The 21,987-nt window shown below is 45.4% G+C and overlaps 1 protein-coding gene across 1 annotated transcript in view; it reads left to right on the top strand.

Annotated features, from left to right (window-relative positions):
- The window catches only part of SKIC3 (SKI3 subunit of superkiller complex), an 80,755-nt gene that overhangs the window by 41,961 nt on the left and 16,807 nt on the right, over positions 1-21,987 (top strand). The window contains exons 25-34 of the mRNA XM_065406299.1: positions 3,053-3,127; positions 4,131-4,272; positions 5,307-5,400; positions 12,192-12,269; positions 13,921-14,045; positions 14,811-14,934; positions 17,788-18,009; positions 18,965-19,037; positions 19,432-19,485; positions 19,601-19,712. Of these exons, the coding sequence (XP_065262371.1) occupies positions 3,053-3,127; positions 4,131-4,272; positions 5,307-5,400; positions 12,192-12,269; positions 13,921-14,045; positions 14,811-14,934; positions 17,788-18,009; positions 18,965-19,037; positions 19,432-19,485; positions 19,601-19,712 (1,099 nt within the window). The remainder of the gene's footprint in view (positions 1-3,052; positions 3,128-4,130; positions 4,273-5,306; positions 5,401-12,191; positions 12,270-13,920; positions 14,046-14,810; positions 14,935-17,787; positions 18,010-18,964; positions 19,038-19,431; positions 19,486-19,600; positions 19,713-21,987) is intronic.

The following is a 21,987-nucleotide window of genomic DNA, read 5'->3' as shown; positions in this document are numbered from 1 at the left end:
CTCTAAAGTTTCCACAAAGTTTTCTTGTCCATTATGGGAGCTGTGTTCATTATCAGTTTTTTTCATAACTTATTTTTGTAGCCTGTTACTTACTCTGGAAGGAGCAGTATAGTGAAATTGGCTAATGATTGATGATTATTATTTATATAATGGTTAATGATAGAGTACTGTTTTCAGTGCTGTGAAGCTTTTTTCCCCTGGACATTCTGATCAAAGAAACCTTCTCAAGTATTAAGACACCCTAGCAGCCATATCAAGAGATCATGATCGAGCACTGGTATCCCCCAGTCACCTGCTGAATTGGGAACAGTCAATCCATAATGCTGCTAAACAGAAGTAGTGCTTATGGGTCAAATCCTGCACCCTTTGGTCATACAAATACTGTCATTGATGTCAATGGTACTGCTCCTAAGAACAGTGGGGGAGAAAAAAAAACTTGCTTGTGTAGCATAAAGTTCGGTAATTTAAAGTCAGAAAATGTAAAGTTCTCATAATAGTGGTAGCTCTCCCACATTAAACATTAATTTGCTACCACTGCATTGTGTATTAAGGTATAAATTTAAGTCTGCATTTGCCATCTTGCAGGAGCAGCGATGGCAAAGAGGACTCTATAGCCATCTGCATGTTACTGTCATGGGGGTGGTTGTGATTGTGATAATTGGGCCTACAAAGGTACCCTAATTGTGAGCTCAACTATAAGAAGTGGGGGGAAGGTCATAAGATGTCATAATAAATGTTGGGGGGTGGGGGGGAAGGTGCAAAGGCAAAACAGAGTGAATTAGTCCAAACAAAAAGGCCTACAGATAGTAGGACTGTGTTGAGATAATGCCTGATTTCAGAAAGAAAAAAAAAAAGTGTAAAACTGGATATCGTTGAACCACAATTGGTGTCAGATATTAGGCCTAGTTGGTGAACAAAACAATAAGAGAATGGGCTATTGCTCCCATCGTTCCCTTTTGTGGTCCATAAAGAAAGACTTCAGGAGAAAAATTGGCTTCACTATTATGGTTGCTACTTGAGACTCCAGGAGTGTGAAAGGAAAGGAGGAATATGTGTGGCCATAGAGACATTCCGAACCCTACTCTCTCTTTGTCCTGTTGTTCCCCTCCCATCACTACAGGTGCCCTCTGTAACCTTTCCTTGCTGCCCTGCTAATCATGCATAAGTGAAACTGAACTGTTGAGAGAAGTGGTAAAGATTTATATTATTGCTGTGTCCCAAAGTCCAGGTCAGGATTGGGGTCCCATTGTGATGGGTGCTATGTAATGAGAATCCTTGCTGTGAAGGACTTGCAATGTAAAAGTTCTTTGTTTCACTCCATAGATACAGTGGAACCCTGCTATAACGCGATCATTGGGGTCCAAAAAATTCAATCGCGGTAAATGCGGGGTCGCGTTATAGCGGGGTTCCACTGTACTTGTGTTCAGTTTGCAGCACAGTGTGCGCCCTGGCTAGCAGGAGGGAGGGAGCGGGGGGAGATAGAGAAGTGGGGCGGCCAGCAGGGTCGGCTTTAGGCCGATTCGCCCCGGCGGCGGTTGTCTTCGGGGGCCCCGCTCCCCTGGCCAGAGCGCCAGCTGGAGCACGGCAGCCCCGCGACGCCGGCCGGAGCGCAGCAGCCCCGCTGGCCCGGCTGGAGAGCAGCAGCCCCGCGACGCCAGCCGGACGCTGGTCGGAGCGCGGCAGCCCCGCAGCCCCACCCCGTGACCCCGGACGGACCTCCGGACGGACCGCAGCAGCCCCGCTCTCCCGGCCGGACCGCCCGCCGCAGCCGCCGGGACGGGCTGGAGCTGGCCCTGCCGGGGACAGAGGTGAGAACCCCAGGGGCCCACCGGGGCTGCAGGGAGAGTCGCTCCTGCTGCAGCCGCCGGGGCATGGATCCCAAACACCCCGCACCCGCTGCAGCCGCCGGGGCCAGACTCGCCCCGCGTTATAACCGAATTTGCGGTATCGCGGGGCGCGTTATAGCGGGGTTCCCCTGTACTTCAAATGCAGCAATCTGTTCCATTCCTTCATCTAAGTTTACACACTCTTTAATAGTGATTTTTTTATTCTTGTAGCAGTAGATATTACCATTCTTGTATATTTGGGGGTTTCACAAAGATCTCAGAGAATTTTTTACAGTAAAAATGCACTACATTAGGTGCTTATGAGATTTTTGTGGTCATTTTGTTATGTACTTGGCCATTCTTGGCTTTCAAGAAGAGCCTTTAAGTGGGAATAATGATTAGGAACAGGGCCGGCTCTGGCTTTTTTGCTGCCCCAGGCAAAAAAGCCTCCCGCCGCGCCGCCCCCCCCCCGCGCGCGCGGGGAGCGCGGCAGGGGAGGGCGGCGAGCCCGGCCACGGCCCCGCTCTCCCCGGCCGACCGGAGCGCCGCGGGGAGGGCGGCGAGCCCGGCCGGGGCCCCGCTTTCCTCGACCGGCGCCCCGCTTTCCTCGACCGGCCGGAGCGCCGGGAGGAGGGCGGCCCCGCTCTTCCCGGCCGGCCGCAGGGCCGGAAGGAGGGCGGCGAGCTCGGCCGCGGCCCCGCTCTCCCCGGGGACCGCAGGGCCGGGGGGAGGGCGGCAAGCCCGGCCGGGGCCCCGCTCTCCCTGGCTGGCCAGAGCGCCGGGGGAGGGCGGCCCCGCTCTTCCCAGCCGGCCGGAGCGCCAGGGGGAGGGCGGCGAGCCCGGCCGCGGCTCCGCTCTCCCTGGCCGGCCGGAGCGCCGGAGGAGGGCGGCGAGCCCGCCGCGGCTCCGCTCTCCCCGGCCGTCCGGAGCGCCGGGGGGAGGGCGGCGAGCCCGGCTGCGGCCCCGCTCTCCCCGACTGGCCGGAGCGCCGGGAGGAGGGCGGAGAGCCCGGCCGCGGCCCCGCTCTCCCTGACCGGCCGGAGCGCCGGGAGGAGGGCGGCGAGCCCGGCCGCGGCCCCGCTCTCCCCGGTGAGCGCCGCCCCCCTCCAGGTGCCGCCCCAAGCACATGCTTGGAGGGCTGGTGCCTGGAGCCGGCCCTGATTAGGAAACTCTTATCTGCTTACAGTACCTAATCAAGTAACTTTTTCTTTTAAACTTGTCTGTAGGCTCTTATTGCAGAGGCAGTGGGCAGCTATGAAACTATGGATCTCTTTAGGCACACCACTGAACTCAGTATGCATGTAAGTATTTGAACAGTCCTCTCATTAGGAGGTTCTGAACAACTAGGCTTTTTCATACTAAGGAAAGCATGTGATAAAAGTTCATATTTTATCTTATTAAAGTCAAAAGGTTGGAGGCCTGTTTCAAATTCCCCTTACCTCTCATGTTTTGTATTCTACTTGATATAGGTTTTTATACCACTCTCATCATTGTAGTATCTGAGCACCTTCCTATAGCGCTTTAAGCAATTGGACTAATATGTCATATGGGGCTCATTCTTTCTCTCATCCTTTCTCCATGGGGAGAATTGTTTAATATGTACACTGTGTGTTTATATGAGAGAAGACCAGGTAGAAGTGTGCCTTGCATTAGGAGTAGAGGTTGGTGAGGTTTGCACTGGTGTTTAGTTCCTGTAGGAGTTTGTTCCTCTGTCTTGGACCAGCCCTCCAAGAAAGCGCTGTGTCCTGCACAGGCAAACTTTACCTATGTGGTAGAAAATTCCCTTGTGCCTGAAGAGTAAAGAATGGACACGAGTGATGATGACTTTTGTCCCTTTTATAATCTGTTTGCTGTGAATAGGTTAATAATAATAATAATAATTAATAATATAATATATGGAGATATACCTATCTCATAGAACTGGAAGGGTCATTGAGTCCAGTCCCTTGCCTTCACTAGCAGGACCAAGTACTGATTTTGCTGCAGATCCCTAAGTGGCCCCCTCAAGGATTGAACTCACAACCCTGGCTTTAGCAGGCCAGTGCTCAAGCCACTGAGCTATCTCTCCCCCCATAAAACTTTTTTACATTTATATTCAAAAGAAGAATTATAATTGGAGTTGCAGTAACCTAAAACACAATTGTTAAGTAGTAAAAGGAAAATGCTGACCTGATGTTACATCTAACCACTCTTCATTGAAGATTAGTGTACTATAGAACAGAAAGATTTATTTTTTTTGCATATTGTTGGTTGAGCAGTTAATGATGCCTGCTTGTATGGTGGTGGTTTTGTTTTGTTTTTGAGACCGAGGGAGCAAAAGGCTATGCTCATTGGGTATGCTCAACGCTGCAAGATAAAACCAACAGAGAAACAGAGCTGTATCGGTACAACATTGTTCAAATGAATGCTATTCCAGCAGCGCATGTGGTTTTAAGCAAATACACAGGTAGGTAACATCTTAAAGTTAAAATACTTAATTTCATATCTGTCAGATGTTTGACTGAAAAGCATATTCAGCATGAATGTGTCTTAGCTATTACTTAATCACTTTTGCCAACATTGAGCTGGTCATGAAATCTTGTGGTTGGGGAGGCTCTTCTGAGTCATGAAGCAGACCACCAAAATGTATCATGTGTGTATCTTTGTTTTTGTTAAATTTATGCCTAATGAAAATATGACCCCAATACGATTGAATTCTTTCTGGCTCTCCTTACTCAAGAAAGAATCTCGCTGAAGAGATGAGTAAAGAATGTAGGATCAAGGCCTTGCATGACTTGTCCTTGAATGATGCCAGTAATAGACTCACTTTGACTACTGAACTTGTGCTGTTGACAAGAATATGTCCAATTTTGTAGCTTAATATTGAGGTAAATTTTGCATACAGTATAAAACTTTGAGTCTCTAACTGCAGAATCCTAATCTTTTCTAGTGGGATTCATTTATACGAGATATTGAAAGAGGGGTTTCTATGTTCTAGGGAGAACTGCTAGCATCCAACTTGAAGTTTTAAGTTGATACTTTTCAGTATTTCATTTTAATAGACATGACTTCAAAGCAGTAGAACTGAAGCTAAAACCTTGATATTCAATTTATATTTTGCTAAAGTCTGTAAAAAGTTGAACCTCTTCAGATGTCATTTTCTTAAAAAATATATATATATATTCTCTTTGTATCAGTTTGAGAAATTTTTAAAATAATAGACTATTTGGTAAAATGGAACTTGTTCTTGTGGGCAATAACATTAATGCCATATGAATTAAAATCTTCTCTTGAACTAGCCTGAAGATGGGGTGGGTTTTGATAGATATATTTTTCATGTGTTGTGTGAAGGGTGCTAAAGTGACTCTCAGTGAGCACCTGATAGCTAGAACTCATCAAGTTGCTTTGAAAAATATATCTTGCTGTAATATGTTTCACCATATGTCCCTGATACTTTTTACTGCTCGTTGTGTGCGAGTATGATCATTTCTGGTCTTTCAGAAAGAATTCAAAATGATGCATCTGCTTTCACGATGCTGGGTTATTTGAATGAATATCTGCAACTGAAAAAGCAGGCAACAGATGCTTATCAAAGGTAAACTATACACTGAATAGATTTTAAGTGCTGAAATGTACCCCTCAGGGTGATAAATCTGAGATGGGTTGGTTCTTTCCTTAAACACTATTTGCCAGTTTCCTCAATGCATTTTAACTAATCATATTTAAAGGGGAGAAACTGGATGTCTGATCTGTTTCTAGCTCCTGTTATTGAGATGGTAAGATTAGTCAGAATGTATAAAACTAAGGTAAAATACCTGTTTCTGAGCGTTCTTCATTCACTAGAACATAACATTCTTCTTCGAGTGATTGCTCATGTCCATTCAACTTAGGTGTGTGTGCTCGCCATGTGCACTGGTGCTGGAAGTTTTTCCCTCAGGAGTTTCTGCAGGGGACAGGCTGGCGCCCCCTGGAGTGGTGCGCATATGCTGTGGCATATAGGGTGCTTCTGGCCCCCCTCCACCCTCAGTTCCTTCTTGCTGCCAGTGATGGTGCACGGAACTAGTGCTGTTTCAGCTAGAGCTGTTGATTTTCGTTCGTTCAAACTCTTTTGCCTCTTGAAAATATTACTGTTTATAGTTTTCCTCTAGTTTAGTTCAACCTATTTAAGTTAGAGACTTAGTAGGTCCCTAAAGGGACTTCGCCTCGGGACGAGGCATGCCCTGGTCCCCGGGCTTTAAACCCTGTGATGGCTGTAAAAGGCCCATGCCCATTAGCGATCCACATAATAGTTGTTTACGGTGCTTGGGCGAAGGTCACATTAGTGATAACTGCAAACTCTGCAAGTTCTTCAAGCCCAGGACGAAGGAGTGTGACATTCGCTTGAAGGTGCTCCTGATGGAGTCTGCCCTTACCCCAATGCCAGAGCAGCGCTCTGATTCGGTGCCGAGTACCGTGACCTCCATGCGCAGTGCCTCACTGATACCGTCTATGAGCCGGCACTGGTCTCCTTCCGTGGCTCCAGGCAAAAAGCCCAGGAAGACGGGGTGAGGAAGGTCTCCAGTTTCCTGCAAGGGAAAGGAAAAGTCTGGGGTGGACCAAGGCCCTGTCTTGGGCACCTCTTCACCCCCTTGCGGATCCCGGGCCCCAGCTCAGGTTGAGTAGTGTAGCCCAGCCCACTCCCCGTCGGCTACCCTGGATAGTGGGGGAGGTCCTCGTCAGCTCCGGGTGCCATCCATGCCGGAGGCCCTCCAAGCGGCGCAAGACATTATGTCCCTCCCGGTGCCGCCCACTGTGGCCCCTGCAGGGTCCCGGTCCCAGGGTAAACCTGAGTTGGGACCACCACAGTCTCCACCTTTCCGGCAGCGCTCCCCATCGCGGGGGACGTCCCGCCAACAGTCATCCTCTCAAAGCCGACATGCTTCTGACAATGATAGGCAGAAGCTTCATAGCCCCATCCAGTCTCCGGACCTAGGACAAGGGCAGAGAGGTTCGAGGCGTGGCTCGCCAGTAACTGGGTGCAGACCTCTGGAGGCATGCACCCCCCCGGCAGGAGTTTCGGCGTCAGCACCTGGAATCTCCGCGGCACTGGTATCGCTCCAGGGACAGGTCAAGGGACCAACGGTACCGTTCCCTGGACTGTCGCCGATCCCCCAGGGTGGCATCACCTCGTGCGGCTACATCTTCATAACACCAAGCCCGCTCTAGTTCCCGCTCCACATCCTGGTACCGCTCGTTAAGCGTGAGGCATAGATCGCCGGCCCGGGGCTGTCACGGATCTAGACGTTCGTCGAGGTCAGCCAGATCCAACTCCAGGAGGGGCGACCAGTACCAATCGGGACAGGGCCACCAGTCAGCCCCATCTTGGTCACGGGAGCGACCGCTCAGGCTCTGGCTCAGGTTCAGAGCAAGGTTCTCTAGCGGTGAGACAGGCTCCAGCACCTACAGTGAAGATTACGTTGGCGGCACTGCAGCCGGGCCCGTGGCCTCAGACTCCGTGGCTGGCACATTGGAATCCATGGGAGTTCACTCAGCACTCTCAGGCTGCCCGCTCGGTATCCAGTACTTCGGAGAGACTGGCTACTGCCCTCTCCCACCCCCCTCCAGCCCAAGAGGCCTCAGCTGCAGGCACAGAAGGAAGTGGGCAAGCAAGCCGCAGAACCACCTATGGTTGTGGAGGACCCCTTGGTACCTCATTGTTCCTCCTCATTGTCGCCAGACGAGGCCATAGTAGGGCCCCCTCCACCGGTGCCCCAGGATGATGCTAAGGCGCATCAAGAGCTGCTAAAGAGGGTTGTCACCAACCTGAGTCTCCAGGTGGAGGGGTTGGAGGAACCCACAGACTCCCTCTTTAATGTTCTCTGCCCCATGGCTCCAGCCAGGGTAGCTTTGCCCCTACATGAGAGGGTAGCTAAAATGACAAATGCCCTCTGGCAAACCCCCTCCTCCTTGCCTCTGATCTCCAAGAGGGCGGAGTGCAAGCCCTTTGTGCCATCCAAGGGCCACAAGTACCTTTATACCCACCCTGCTCCCAATTCCTTAGTGGTAGAGGTGGTCAACCACAGGGAGAGAAAGGGTCAACCGGGGGCTACCCCTAAGAATAAAGACTCAAGGAGACTGGACTTGTTTGGGCGTAAAGTTTATTCGTCCTCCAGTCTACAGTTGCAGGTGGCCAACCATGAGGCCTTACTAGGCTGCTATGCTTTTAATATGTAGCAGGCCATGACCAAGTTCGGGAGCGTCCTTTCTGAGGCTTCTAGGAAGGAGTTCCGGGCCATCCTGGATGAGGGTTCGACTGCAGCCAGAGCAGCTCTCCAGGTGGCATCAGACGCTGCGGACACCGCCATCCACATCATAGCATTGGCCATTTCGTTGCGCAGGGCTTCCTGGGTGCTCCTCTCTGGTCTTTCCTTGGAGGCTCAGCAGTCAGTGCAAGACCTCCCTTTCGACGGGCATGCCCTGTTCGCAGAACAGATGGACATTAAGCTCCATGGCCTGAAAGATTCCCATATGACCCTAAAAACATTGGGTCTGTATGTCCCCGGCCTTGCCCGCAAGCGGCTTAAGCCACAGCAGCCTCAGAGCCAGGGAAGCCACCCTCACTAGGAGCCTCCCCACAAAAGAACCAGGGGCTACAAGAAGCGCCCTGGCCACCAACCCCCGTCTACGTCCCAGACTGGCTCGACCCGCAGTAAGCAGACAGGCAAGCACCTGTTTTGAGGGTACACCTGAGGGCAACCTACCAGACTGTTCCCTGGATACTTCCTCCCCTCTGTTTTGCCAACTTCCTTTTTTCCTTCCTCCCTGCGTGGGCGTCTATAACATCGGACCCATGGGTCCTCAGTATGGTGGCGCAGGGTTACACCCTTCAGTTACTTTCTACCCCCCCTTCCCACCCTCCCTTCCCGTCCCTCTTCAGGGACCCCTCTCATGAGAATCTTCTCGTACGGGAGGTAGAGGGTCTACTACAGATGGGTGTGGTGGAGGTAGTTCCTGTGGAGTACAGGAACAAGGGGTTCTATTCCCGATACTTTTTAATCCCCAAAGCCATGGGCGGTCTGTGGCCCATACTAGACCTGTGGAGCTTGAACCGCTACTTAGCGAAACTGAAGTTCCGTATGGTCTCCCTGGCTTCCATCATCCCCTCCCCGGATCCGGGAGACTGGTATGCCGCCCTCGATCTGAAAGATGCGTACTTCCACATCGCCATCTTTGAGGGACACAGACGCTTCCTCTGGTTCACGGTAGGTCCTGACCACTGTCAGTTTGCAGTCCTCCCATTTGGCCTACCGACTGCATCACGGATATTTACCAAGTGCATGTCGGTGGTGGCGGCTTTCCTCAGACATCGGGGTATCAAGATCTACCCATACCTCGATGACTGGCTCGTGAAGGGCAACTCCAGGTCCAAGGGGACGTCACGGTGCTGCTAGCCACGTGCCGTTGACTCAGCCTGTTGGTGAACGATGACAAATCCACGTTAGTTCCGATACAGAGGATAGAGTTAATCGGAGCGGTGCTTGACTCAACCTGCGCCAGGATGTTCCTGCCACTGGAGAGATTCAGGGTACTGACAGACCTCATTGCGGAAGTCTTTGCGTTTCCCCTGACCATGGTCAGGGTTTGCCTATGCATACTAGATCACATGGTGGCGTGTGCATATGTGGTGCGCCACACCAGGCTCTGGATGGCAACCCCTGCAGCAATGGTTAGCGACAGTATACTCCTAGTCCAGGGACCACCTGGAGAAGATCACCACCATCCCCACGATGGTACTTACCTTGCTATGATGGTGGACCGACCCCGGGAAATTCCTGGAAGGAGTTGCCTTCGTCAGCACTCCTCACTCAGTCGAGTTGGTTTCGGATGCCTCGGACCTGGGATGGGGGGCGCACCTCAGCACCCTCCAGACCCAAGGTATGTGGTCCCCAGAGGAAACGACACTACACGTAAATATCAAAGAGCTCAGCGTGGTGCGCAGAGCATGCACAGTCTTCCTACCTCACCTGTCGGGCAGAGTGGTCACAGTCCTCACAGACAACACAGCCTTGATGTTCTACATCAGCAGGCAATCGGAGAGCAATCCTCGGCCCTTTGGCAAGAGGCACTCCATCTCTAGGATTTATGCATCGACCACGGAATCCATCTAGAAGCGTGTCACCTTTCGGGGGCCAAGAACATGCTAGCGGATCACCTCAGCAGGGACTTCTCCTCTCACCACGAGTGGGTGCTCCACCCAGAGATAGCCGGCATGATCTTCCAGAGGTGGGGAACTCACCAAGTGGATTTGTTCACCACTAGGCAGAACAGAAGGTGCCACAGGTTTTGCTCCAGATGGGGTCGGGGCAAGGGCTCCCTCTTAGATGCCTTCCTCCTGCCATGAGCAGGAGATCTGATGTATGTGTTCCTTCCGATTCCGTTCATCAGCAAGGTCCTAGCAAAAATCAAGAGGGACAGGGCACAGGTTATCATGATCGCCCCGGCGTGGCCTTGCGAGCACTGCTCCAGGACACTATCAAGCTTGTCAGCAATCCTCCCTGGCCCCTGCCGAACCAAATGGATCTGCTCTCACAGGATCACAGCTGACTCTCTTGCATCCCAACCTTGTGTCCCTCCACCTCACTGCGTGGATGTTGCTGAACACTGAGGAATGGGCCTGTTTGGATGGGGTCTAGAAGGTCCTCCTCGAGAGTAGAAAGCCCTCGACTAGGCAGACCTTCCTGGCAAAGTGGATGAGGTTCTCCCACTGGGCGACCGAATGGGGCATCTCCCCTTCGCATTCTTCAGTGCAGTCGATCTTGGACTACCTGCTTCATTTGAGGAACCAGGGCCTAGCGCGCTCCTCTATCAGGGTGCACCTGGTGGCCATTTCGGTCTTTCATCCGCCAATCCAGGGACAGACTGTGTTCTCCCATGACATGATGGTCAGGTTCCTTAGAGGCCTTGAGAGGCTCTTCCCTCAATCCGGTCCCTGGCCCCTCAGTGGGATCTCAACATGGTTTTGTCCAGGCTCATGGGTCCGCCCTTTGAGCCTTTGGCCTTGTGGTCCCTATCTCACCTATCGTTGGAAGGTAGCTTTCCTGGTGGCAGTGACATCGGGGAGATGAGTCTCCGAGCTGTGAGCCCTGACCTCAGAACTGCTGTACATGGCCTTCTATAAGGACAAGGTCCAGCTCCGGCCCCACCCGGCTTTCCTTTCCAACGTGGTATCCGCTTTCCACATGAGCCAGGACATCTTTCTTCCAGTCTTCTTCCCTAAGCCCCAGGAGACTAGTGAAGAGAGGCGCCTTCACGCTTTGGACGTAAGAAGGGCTCTGGCTTTCTACCTAGATCGGACAAACCTTTCCGTAAGTCGACTCAGCTTTTCCTCTCTACAGTTGATAGGATGAAGGGCCTCCCAGTGCCCATGCAAAGGATTTCTAACTTGCATTCGGACCCGCTACGAGTTAGCGGGAGTCCCTCTGCTGCCGATCGTCAGAGCCCACTCGACTAGAGCATAGGCATCCTCGGCGGCCTTCTGTTCACACGTTCTGATTCAGGACATCTGTAAAGCCGTGACGTGGTCCTCGGTACACACATTCACGGCCCACTATGCCATCACGCAGCAGGCCAGGGACGATGCTGGGTTTGGCAGAGCGGTGTTGTAATCTTCATGTCCGTGAACGCCTTACCCGCCTCCAGGGGTACTGCTGGGAGTCACCTAAGTTGAATGGACATGAGCAATCACTCGAAGAAGAAAAAACAGTTACCTTTTTTTGTAACTGGTGTTCTTGGAGATGTGTTGCTCATGTCCGTTCCATGACCTGTCCTCCTTCCCCACTGTCTGTGAGTTTCCGGCAAGAAGGAACTGAGGGTGGAAGGCACCAGCGGTGCCCCTTCTACCCGTGCATACGCGTGTCACTCCAGGGGGTACCAGAGCTGGTCCCCTACAGATACTGCTGAGGGAAAGCTTCCAGCACCAGTGCATGTGGTGAGCACACACACCTAATATGGAATGGACATGAGCAACACATCTCGCAGAACACCAGTTACAGAAAAAGGTAACTGTCTTTTTTCAAAGAAGTGCAAATTAATCAATGCCTCTCATAGAAATTACCACAGAACCTTGCAGTATATTGAATCTTTCAATATGATTTTGGAAACTAAGTATCGTTGCATTGTCTCTACTGCAGGGAAACACAGTTCTTCCCCAAAAGGGGGGATAATATGGATGCAGTAGTGGTCACTGAACACAGCAAATGTTTGTAATTTTAAGCCATTATTAAAGAGACAGAACAACACTTACAGTGTAGATAAGTCACTGGCAGTAATAAGCAAAAGTATAACAACCATTTGCTTGTACTCTTGGGCATATTTGTGAATTACTTGTTCTTTATGGTCACTTCCAAGGGCGGTCTCATTGCTGAAGAACTCTGAAGATAAAGAAAAGTATAACATATCAATGCAAAATTATGGTAGATCACTCTGGTAAGCAGTGTTTATTTTGTTTTTTAAGTTGTTACCTCTTGCAATATCACAGTATTACTTTGAGTAATTCCACCACAGAAAAAGGAATGGCCACATCCTTCATTTAATGGGTACTTTATGGTAGATGATAAGCTATTCATATTTAACTTTCATTTTAATCTTAAACCATTTTTATCATATGCAGCACAAAATGTAGAGCTTCAGTATCTTTTATGTATCTTTATTAAATTGATTTCACAGTTTCCCATTCTTAAAGCTCTGAGCTGTACCCATAATAATTCAACAGTTAGGTTTAACTTAGCATTACTTGTCTCTACTTATGTAGTTTGCAGAAGGAAGCTCAAACTCTCTTGGTTTTTCTACCTGCCATCTGACTTGGAATTTATTCCCTTTCTTTTTGCAGGTAATCCAGTTTGTAGTGTGAGTAGTTAGCTGTTGTATGTTGTCACTACTTTTTAAAGCAAGAATTTTTTTGTTGAGATCAGTGTCCAACGGTTCCAGGAGGTTGCCCATATTGGAGTCTAAAGTTATGTGAGAAATCCCCATAGAGTGGGATCTTGTATGTAGTATTCCTGGGATAGGGTTGCTCCTGTAGCAGAGCTGTGCTATTGCTTTGACCTTTGGGGTCATGCTGACTGACTTGAACTAGTTCTTGTAAACAGCACTATTGCACAGATAATTCTACTCTTTATGGTGTCTGCCTCAACAGTCAGAAGCATCAGTACCTTCTAGTCCTCTGATTCCATCTCAGGGGCATAGGATGGAGAGAATCTTGACATCAGAGGACAGTTTCAAACTGCTTCCTTTGTGGTGGCTTCAGCTCTGTTAAGCAAGGTTTTTGAAGTAAATTTTTCTTAGGCAGGAAATATCTACGTCTGACCTCAACATGAGTGATAGAACCAGTGCCCTCAGCCTAGAGAGGTCATGTCTTCCCATGATATTTATTTTTCTAAGAGGATCTTGGGTAGACTAAAGAGATTCACTTAAGTGTTGTGATGCTCAATGTCCTCATTCCATGTTGCATGTATTGTATGAGAGTATGGTCATTTCTGGTCTTCCAGAAAGAATTCAAAATGATACAACATTTTTGTGTGAGTACAAAGTTCCCATGATTGTTAATAAACTTTAGTAAATAGTCCTATTGCATTTCTGCTATCATGGTCTTATTCATAGCAAGATTGCCAAATCTATTCTTCCTCCTCCCCCATAGCAATCACTAGGCACTATCTTTGTATCGCACTATAATATCATTCCCTGGATAGTATATGTGATCAATTAAAATTAGTGTGCTCATATGTTGATAGAAACGTCAGAGAGCTCCAGCAAGCCGTAACTGTATTTATTTTGCAAATCTGACTAAACGTAGTATTTCTGAGCTAGTAACACTCTCTAAGCTTTCACGTAAGTGAAATGGGATTGCAAATATCCACATTAACAATAAGTTCAGACTCCACCTGGATTGAAGGGTTTGAGGGTACCCTAATAGTTCTACATTTCTTTAAACCAAAATTCAACCCCTTTCTTTTTAATGTACTAGGCTTCTAAAAGACAGCGTTAGTGAATTTAGCTGATGGTTGTACAGATCATGAACTAGTCCTGCTTAAAATTGCAGTTCAAAGCTGATTTGGGGCATATCTTTTTTTTTTTTTAGTGCCATAGGTCAATATGACAAGGCCATCCAGGCTTACATGTCCACTCCTCTCACAGCGTTAGATGGCATCGTAGGAGTTGCACTAGCTTACTTCAAGAAAGGGCTTTTACAAGACAGCATTAAAGGTAAGTGTCTGTTTAAACAAAGGTGCAGTACATGGCCTGACACTAAAGGAATATGGCATTTTCTAGATGAACACTTACCCCCTTTTGACTTTGTACATCTGAACGAAAAATTCTGTCCCAAGTTATGCATGCATTGGTGTAGTATGGGGTATAATAAAGGCAGAGAATTTTCAGATTTTCATATAAAATTCATCATAATCACCAGACTGCTACTCAGAAGGTTGCCATGAGCTATTGCAGCGTACTGGGAAAAAATATCTTTTACATATCAATTGACATTTTCAAGGCAGAACACTGTGGCAGTACCAGTACTTGCTTACTCTCTACGTCCAGTATGAGAGGGTAGGGAAATAAAGGTATTATGAACAAAGGTGGAGGCTAAACTTTAAAAATGGGTTTTTGCTGCTTGGGGCAGGGAATCTTGAAACATCAAGAGAACGCATTCCTTTCCTAGATGTTCCTTTATCACCTTTCAACAATTTTTAGCATTCATTACATATGAAAATTTATTTAGGTTTCCAAGTCAAACACTCAAAAGTTAGGAAATGCCAGACTTACAGTTGCATGTGCTTGTGCAACCTTAATTCTGCTCCTTTGTGTCAACCTGTGCACTGAATGTGGCACGGGTCCTGTAGGGAAAAATGTATGTGATCATATAACTAAAGACTCTCAAGTGCATATACATGTCTGTATCTTGTCATTCCAGAATGCTTTTAATTCTCTTAGTTGCTTTTTTAAATTCCTATCTTAATTTAATATTCCCAGCTTATGAGAGAGCCCTATCTCTTGCCAAATCTGAACAAGACAAAGCCCATATCTTGACAGCCCTTGCAATAATGGAGTACAAACAGAATAAAGTGGATGCTGCAAAGACGTTGCTGTTTAAATGGTATGTGGATGGTGTAGCATGAGTGTGTGAGAGAGAGAGAGAGAGACCGTGTCAGAATTTAAAAGTGCCGTTAGAAGCTTTAACTTGGAAGTTTTTGGGGGGCTTGCTTTTTTTTAGTACAAAAGTAATGAGGTACAAACACTGAAGGCAGCTTTGTAAATTTATGTAAAGGCAGTGGTAATGTACCTACCAGGAAAAAATTATCTTATCTTCACATTTGTTGAGTAGCTTGCTGTGTATGTCTAAAATGTGTGTTTAAATTTAGGGAAAGCGTGTTTGTGTGGTGTTCAGCTACAAGAAATGTAATTTTTTCTTAATAAAAGTTTAACCTAAGTAATTAAAAATCGCCCAAAGCACCACACAGTGTCATGGCAGTACTCTCTAGATTTCACTTGAAGGTCAGCAGTCCTGTTTCACCTCTGCATTTTATAAGTGGTTTTTTATCTTTCAGCACTTGGAAGACTAAAAAAGTGCCTGGTCTGTTACTGGGCAGTTGGCAGCCAGAAATTAGCCTCTACCATTTCAGCTCCCAATGTTGAGCAGAGTGGCTGACATTACTTTCCCTGTTTACCAAAGAATACTGTGTCGGAAACATGGCCATATTGACCATCTCCATCCTGCCAGCAAATCCTCAAGTTACTGAAATAATTGAGGTCTGCTACCTGGTGCTTTAAATCCTGAGTAATTGATGATTAACATGATGTAGGAAAATGTTATTTCTAGTTAGTCACGAAAGTGTTCTTTCTATTTTTAACATAAATTTCAACAATGAGTGCTTCCTACATAACATTAGTCACTAGCATTAAAGAAAACTAATAAATGTTCTGGAAATGCATCATTTTTAACTGGAAGCATGTAACATTACAAAGTGAAATCTGTCAAGACTTTAAATTTTACTGTTGGGTTTTACACCCATATAGTGGACTGATGGCAACACAAAAACTTTCAAAAAATAATTTCACATAATTAGACATATTTGGTGTCTATAGCTGACATTAAAGAGTATAACTGTCATCTTGTGTGGAGTCAGAAGAAACAAAAGGTCTAAATGTTCAACCTATTCTTTTGTGCTTTTTATAAAATAAGTATATTTTTCCATCTGTTGTTCACAAAATTTGGTTAACCAAGATGTTGGAGGATTGTTTTTCTTCCATTGATTAGCAACACAGCATAGAAGTAGGATATTAAATTTTTGACCTCCAGTGAAATCATCAGTACTAAAACAGAACAATAGGACCAATATTTTTAGGAACCTTTTCATATTCCATTGCTAAATTACAACAGGTAGTGTCTCCTTTATATTCATATTTATTTCCAATTTTAGGATGTGACCACCAAATAAATGATTTCTCATCATCCCACATTCTGATAGTTATTTGTTTCCTTTTAATTTGATCAGATGATACTGCAACAATTTTCTCTCATATTGAATTTGTGCAACCTCTTGTGATATGTTGTTTTTTTGCATCAGTTTTTCTCCCTACAGCTCTCCCACTTCTTCATGGAAAGCAGTTCTGCTTCTGCATTACCACTATCCAAAGCTTTCTATAAAACTACTAGATAACAACTACTTTTGTACTTATTTAAGCAGAAATATAGTTAATTGTTTTTAATACGTTTTTAGAATACTCTTTATAGAGATGAACATTATTTTGAGTAAATAAAAGCAATTACTTCATTGGGCTTTGAGTCTGTATTCCAATTTCCCCTCCAAATTGGTACTGAAGTTTCACCAACAGTGGCTAATGCACATACATTTCATTTTAATTTCCTAACCTCCTTGCACATGTTTCCTCAGAACAGCTTCATGGAAAGTGCAGCACATATACTTAAGCATGTGGAACAGCAAGACTAATATACTTACTGGACTGCAAATTGTCTCCCTTCTTGATTCCTGTTGCTATAGCATGGAGTTGCAGTAGTCATATTTGTATTTATGGTACAGTGCAGATTGCTAAATATGAGATACTGACAGAAGATGTAAATATTCCTTCCCCTCCCCCATCTGTGTTTTTTTTTTAAACTGGGAAATGCATATATCCTGTACCCTGAATGTTAGCTCTGTGCAGATTTTATTACTCAAACACAATTAATTTTAACTTAGATGATCTTGGAGAATTATACAGAAATTCTGCAGCTACCTGAAACACAATTTTATGTAAGAGGGAATTCTTTTCCTGGCAGAGATTTGATCCTTTTTTACTCTAGGGAATCTAAATCAAAGCTCTCATAACAAAATTATTTACATCACATGTCAAATACTGCCATGCCCTCAAAAAGTGTGTGTATGGGGGAGCAAACCTCCTCCCCAAAAATCAGATTGTTTAGTATGAGTAATTGAGTTTATATTTATAAGATTATGTATACTATTGGAGAAAAGTTTGCTTCAAGAGAAAGTAGATGCGTAGGGTTCAGGAGATATTTGTCTCCATTACCATTCATTTTTTATGGCTACTCTTTTTAAACAAAGACAACTAAACATGCCCGATTCTTGCCAAGCAATAGTCATGAGCTTTAAAAGCTGAAACCCACATTACTCATTGTACTCAATCTTATCCAAAGGACTTAAGAATATTGATGTAGGACTGAGTTTGAGAGTCTCGTCATGAGAGGCTATTAATTCAGTGCACCACATTATTATTGCTGGATTAGGAATTCAAACATACTATGAGCTAAAGAGGATGTTTTGTTGCTCTGAAGAGGTAGTTACAATTTGGAGAGAATCTTGTAAGTAAATTACTGTTTGTTGCACTTACAACACTATAACAAGTGGAAGTAGATGACAAATCCTGCAAACTATACTTGAGGCTAGTATTGTATTGCATAATAACTTGTTTTCCATTGGATTTACAGCTCTATATTAAAGGAACCTACTATAGAAAGCCTGCAGGCTCTGTGCACTCTAGGTCTGGCAAAGCAGGATGCTACACTTGCAACAGCAGCACTTAAAGAATTACTGAAGCACACAAAAAGCAAGGATAACGTTTATGAGAGATGCCTTATTACATCTGCTGTGTATGCGCTGCAAGGTAGAAATGTGGGAGCGCAGAGGCAAGCTTCCAAAGCTGTCCATAGGTGTGTAGTCTGCATTTTTGTATATTAATGGCAATTAAACTTTTACCCTCCCAAAATTATCCTTTTAAAACTTTGGGAGTCTTGGAACAAGACTTACTAAGCAAATATCTACACTTTTACAACATACCTAGGGACAAACTCTGGTATTTTAAGAGTGACAAGTGTCATTCCATTTAGATCAAGTCAAATGGCAGGAGCTGCCTTTATTCTTTCATTTTTGAAATACAATCATACCACCTTTTTATGGGATCAGATTGTTTGTTTTACTCTTAGGACCACATTACACTGTGGTACACAGTTATAAATGTACTTATAGTCAGCATGTGTACCATAAACTTCTGTGTGCTCATTGTCAAGTCTCTGGATTGTTCAATAGAATCTTACCGATAAAGCTGGGAAAGGTCTGCACTGCAGCAGATTCTTCTCTGCACTGATCCCTCAGCTTTTATCTAATGTAATCTTAAATGGTTTCTTAGGCAGTTGATTCCATTAGCTAAATGTTTTTTGATTAACTTAAATGTGGAGGGGCGGGGAGGCGGCATTAAGTTTCAAGCTGTTGCTCTTGGTTATGCCATTAACAACCAACAACTTGTACTACGACCTCTCAAATGTTTCAGACAGTTATCCTATTCTTCTCTCTTTCCAGATTATCTTAAATTCCCTTATCCCAGAGCAGGTTTCTGATATTTAATAACATGTCCCTGTTCTTTGACGACACTGATACATTAGGGAGAATACAGTCTATCTAACCTATAATCGTATATGTCTATTCACTTTAAGTCACTAGCCATGGAAGCTGTTTGCATAACTTTTTTTAAGAATACAGATGTAAGAGTTGATTACAGTAGCGGGTATGAAAGTAGATGCCTATCCAGAGATGTGACAAACAGGATTCACATGGCTAAGTAATTTTTATAGGAAATGCAAATCTGAATATACTTACTCTCTTCTGTAGTAACCCAGATGATCCTGCCCTTTGGGCTCTTCTGTCTCAACTTGTTCCTCTGTATACGCCACAAAATGCAAAGGTAAGTGTGTTGCAATTATCTTATATTAAGCTATGACCATGTGTTAAGCAACATATTTATATTTGAGTAGAGTTCAGTAATTAATTTTTTTAATGCTATTGTACACTAATTAACAAGAACTGCTATTATGATTGCATTCACAATTGCATCTCTGACCAGTTGCATGCGCAACTATCTTCTTTGTGTGTATGCTTTAACAAAAGCAGTGATGCTCCCCTTAAAATAAATAAAAACACTATGCATCAGCTTGGAAGAGAAAATACCTGAATGGAAAATTAGTTCATATTGCTGATCAAGGTCAAGATCAGAAGAATGATCCTGTCATTTCAACATCCCTTGTAAAACCCTGGCATTAAACAATAGTGATGTAATCTGTTCAATATTTATCTTGTAGGGTGGAGCTGTGGCAGGAAATGTTGCTCATATACTTGATTTAAACCATGGAAAGGTTTGTTTTTCACTTCAGACTTTTTAATTCAATAAATAATCCTAAAGTGAACATGTTTTGGCTTTTTGTAAAGTAATATTGAAGCACTCTAATGTTGCTTATTCTTCATGTGTAGAAAGCCCTGCTGCATACTGCAGTTAATCAGTTGGCAGTGGGATGTCATTCAGCTGAAGATGAGAAAAACAATGCACTGAAAGATATCCAAAAGGCAGTCCATCTTTTTCCAGGTGATCATTACTCTGTTTTTTTTATTTTAAACTTCTTCTATTTGTTAGACAGGATTCCACTAATATTTCAGGGAGAGTCCTTTGATCAAGTAAAATAGAACTAGCTTCCCAGGGACTGTTTGAACACATCAAGGGACAGGTAAGTGTTGAAGTTGAGGCTCACTCTGACAACATTGGAAATTATTTAATCTCCCAATGAGAGAAGAGATTTGTGGTGGTGGTTGTTTCACACACCAGTCACAAAATTCGGATATTCAATGAATTATAATCTGCTGCACTGACCAGGAAAGATGTATTCATGATTTTTTGAGAGTTTGGATTGCAAACACTGTATTAATTCACTGAGTGTTGGTTAGTACTACAGGCAGCTGTCCTGTTAGCAAATGACAATCTTTGTTATTATAGTAAATGCAAAACTAATGTTGAGATTGTGAAATCAAGCACTCAGAAGTCAAATACCAAAATGTTAAATTTCTTCTACAGTGTTAATGCTGTGGTATGCATTAACAAAATACATAAAAACTAAACTTTTTTATCACTTTCTCACAGATATAGGATGATTTGACACTTTCTGTAGCTTTGTTTCATTTTCCAGTATTTATTCATTGTTCTCCTTCACATCCCTTCTCAAAAATCTCCTCTGCTATGATGCCTACAAAAACTTAAACAGTGTAGGCTACTGGTGTGCTGAGACCACTGCCTGTCATGCTGACCAATACTGTCTTATTGTTCCATCTGTTGTATCTTGTCTTATACGTAAATTATACGAAATCTCCCTGGGGCATTAGACACTGTCCCAGTGCTACCCTGGTCCATGACCTGGATTTGTAGGCACTATGATAATGCAAATAATTGTATAGGCGGGTCTGATACTGGTATGTGTTAACTTTGTTGCCCAATGCTTCTCATAAGACTCTATTTTCAGGTACTTATGACTTTGTCAAACTTTTACCCATTTGTCTAAAATTTTCCATAGTGAGTATCGGCCTGTAGGCTGAATTTTAGTTTGGAAAATCTTAGCCAGAACAGTTCAACTGTTTCTGAGAATGGGGTTAAGAGAAAATACATTTTTTCCCATTTAAAAAAAAATTCTGGTGATCTTTTCTTTCAACAAAGTTAGCACCTTGTGCTTTGGAGTCCAGGACTTGTAATTTGGCAGGGGAGTGGCCTTTGTGTGATTGGATGTGCCTTTTTGCCATCCCTATGAAAACTTGCCCAAATTAAGTCAAATTATAAAACCTAGAATAAACCCAGTTTGTACTCTCTTCATAGAGATTATGGACATTTTAGCTGCTAAAATCAAGAAAGATTCGATCCTCTCTGAGCATGTTTGAGCCTCTAGTGCCGACTGGTCTGTGTGGGCACCATCCCCACAGAGCAATTTAGCATGCTACCTTCAGCTCAAGACTACAAGGGCAAAGCTAGACTTTCCCTGTAATAGCTGCTTCAGTCTGGGCACTGGAACTGAGAGCAGAGAGTCTCTCTCTCCTGTGCTCTCAATGATCTCCCTGCTGACACCTTGGCAGCCCGGAGGAAGAAGCAATCTAATTTGAATGCAGAGGGGACCAGGTGGGAGGGAAAGGAGTAGATTGTGGCAAGTAGTTTGAGACTGGGTACAAAGGAGAGCAGGCAGAGACACCGAGAGTGGAAGCAGAAGAGTGGAGACTGGGATTGGATAGGCAAGGAGAATGAGACTGGACAAGGAGTCGGGTAGGGAAGAGACAGTATGGTACAGAGATCAGGATGGAGGGAACAGGGTAGAAGGGCAAGCCCTGAAATGGGCAGAACAGTTTGACCTATAGAGCACACTCCCCTCCAAAGCCTGGAATATAATATAGAATTCCTGAGTTGCACCATTCCTCTGCCCGTAGCAATATCTGTGAAATGCACGGGCAAAGTCTGTGTGTTCCTGCTTCCCCCCTCCCCAATTCTGGTCCACAGAGGATGACAACTTACTACTTCTACTAACTTAAGTGGCAGAGGTCTGGGCAGCGCATCTTAAGTTTCCACCCCGCTGATGAACCATGTTGTTGTTGATACACAGGGCCGGCTCCAGGCACCAGCTTAACAAGCAGGTGCTTGGGGCGGCCAAGGGAGAGGAGCGGCACCTGCGGCAATTCGGGGGCAGCAGGTCCCTCACTCCCTCTAGGAGCGAAGGACCTGCCGCTGAACTGCCGCCGCCGATCGCGGCTTTTTTTTTTTTTTTTTTTTTTGCTTGGGGCGGCAGAAATGCTGGAGCCGGCCCTGTTGATACAGTGCTACTTGATGGAATTTG

The sequence above is a fragment of the Emys orbicularis genome, chromosome 6, assembly GCF_028017835.1.
Source record: "Emys orbicularis isolate rEmyOrb1 chromosome 6, rEmyOrb1.hap1, whole genome shotgun sequence".
In the NCBI taxonomy this organism is placed as follows: Eukaryota; Metazoa; Chordata; order Testudines; family Emydidae; genus Emys; species Emys orbicularis.
Note: the sequence above shows the minus strand (reverse complement) of the source record. Positions and strands in the feature narration are given on the sequence as shown.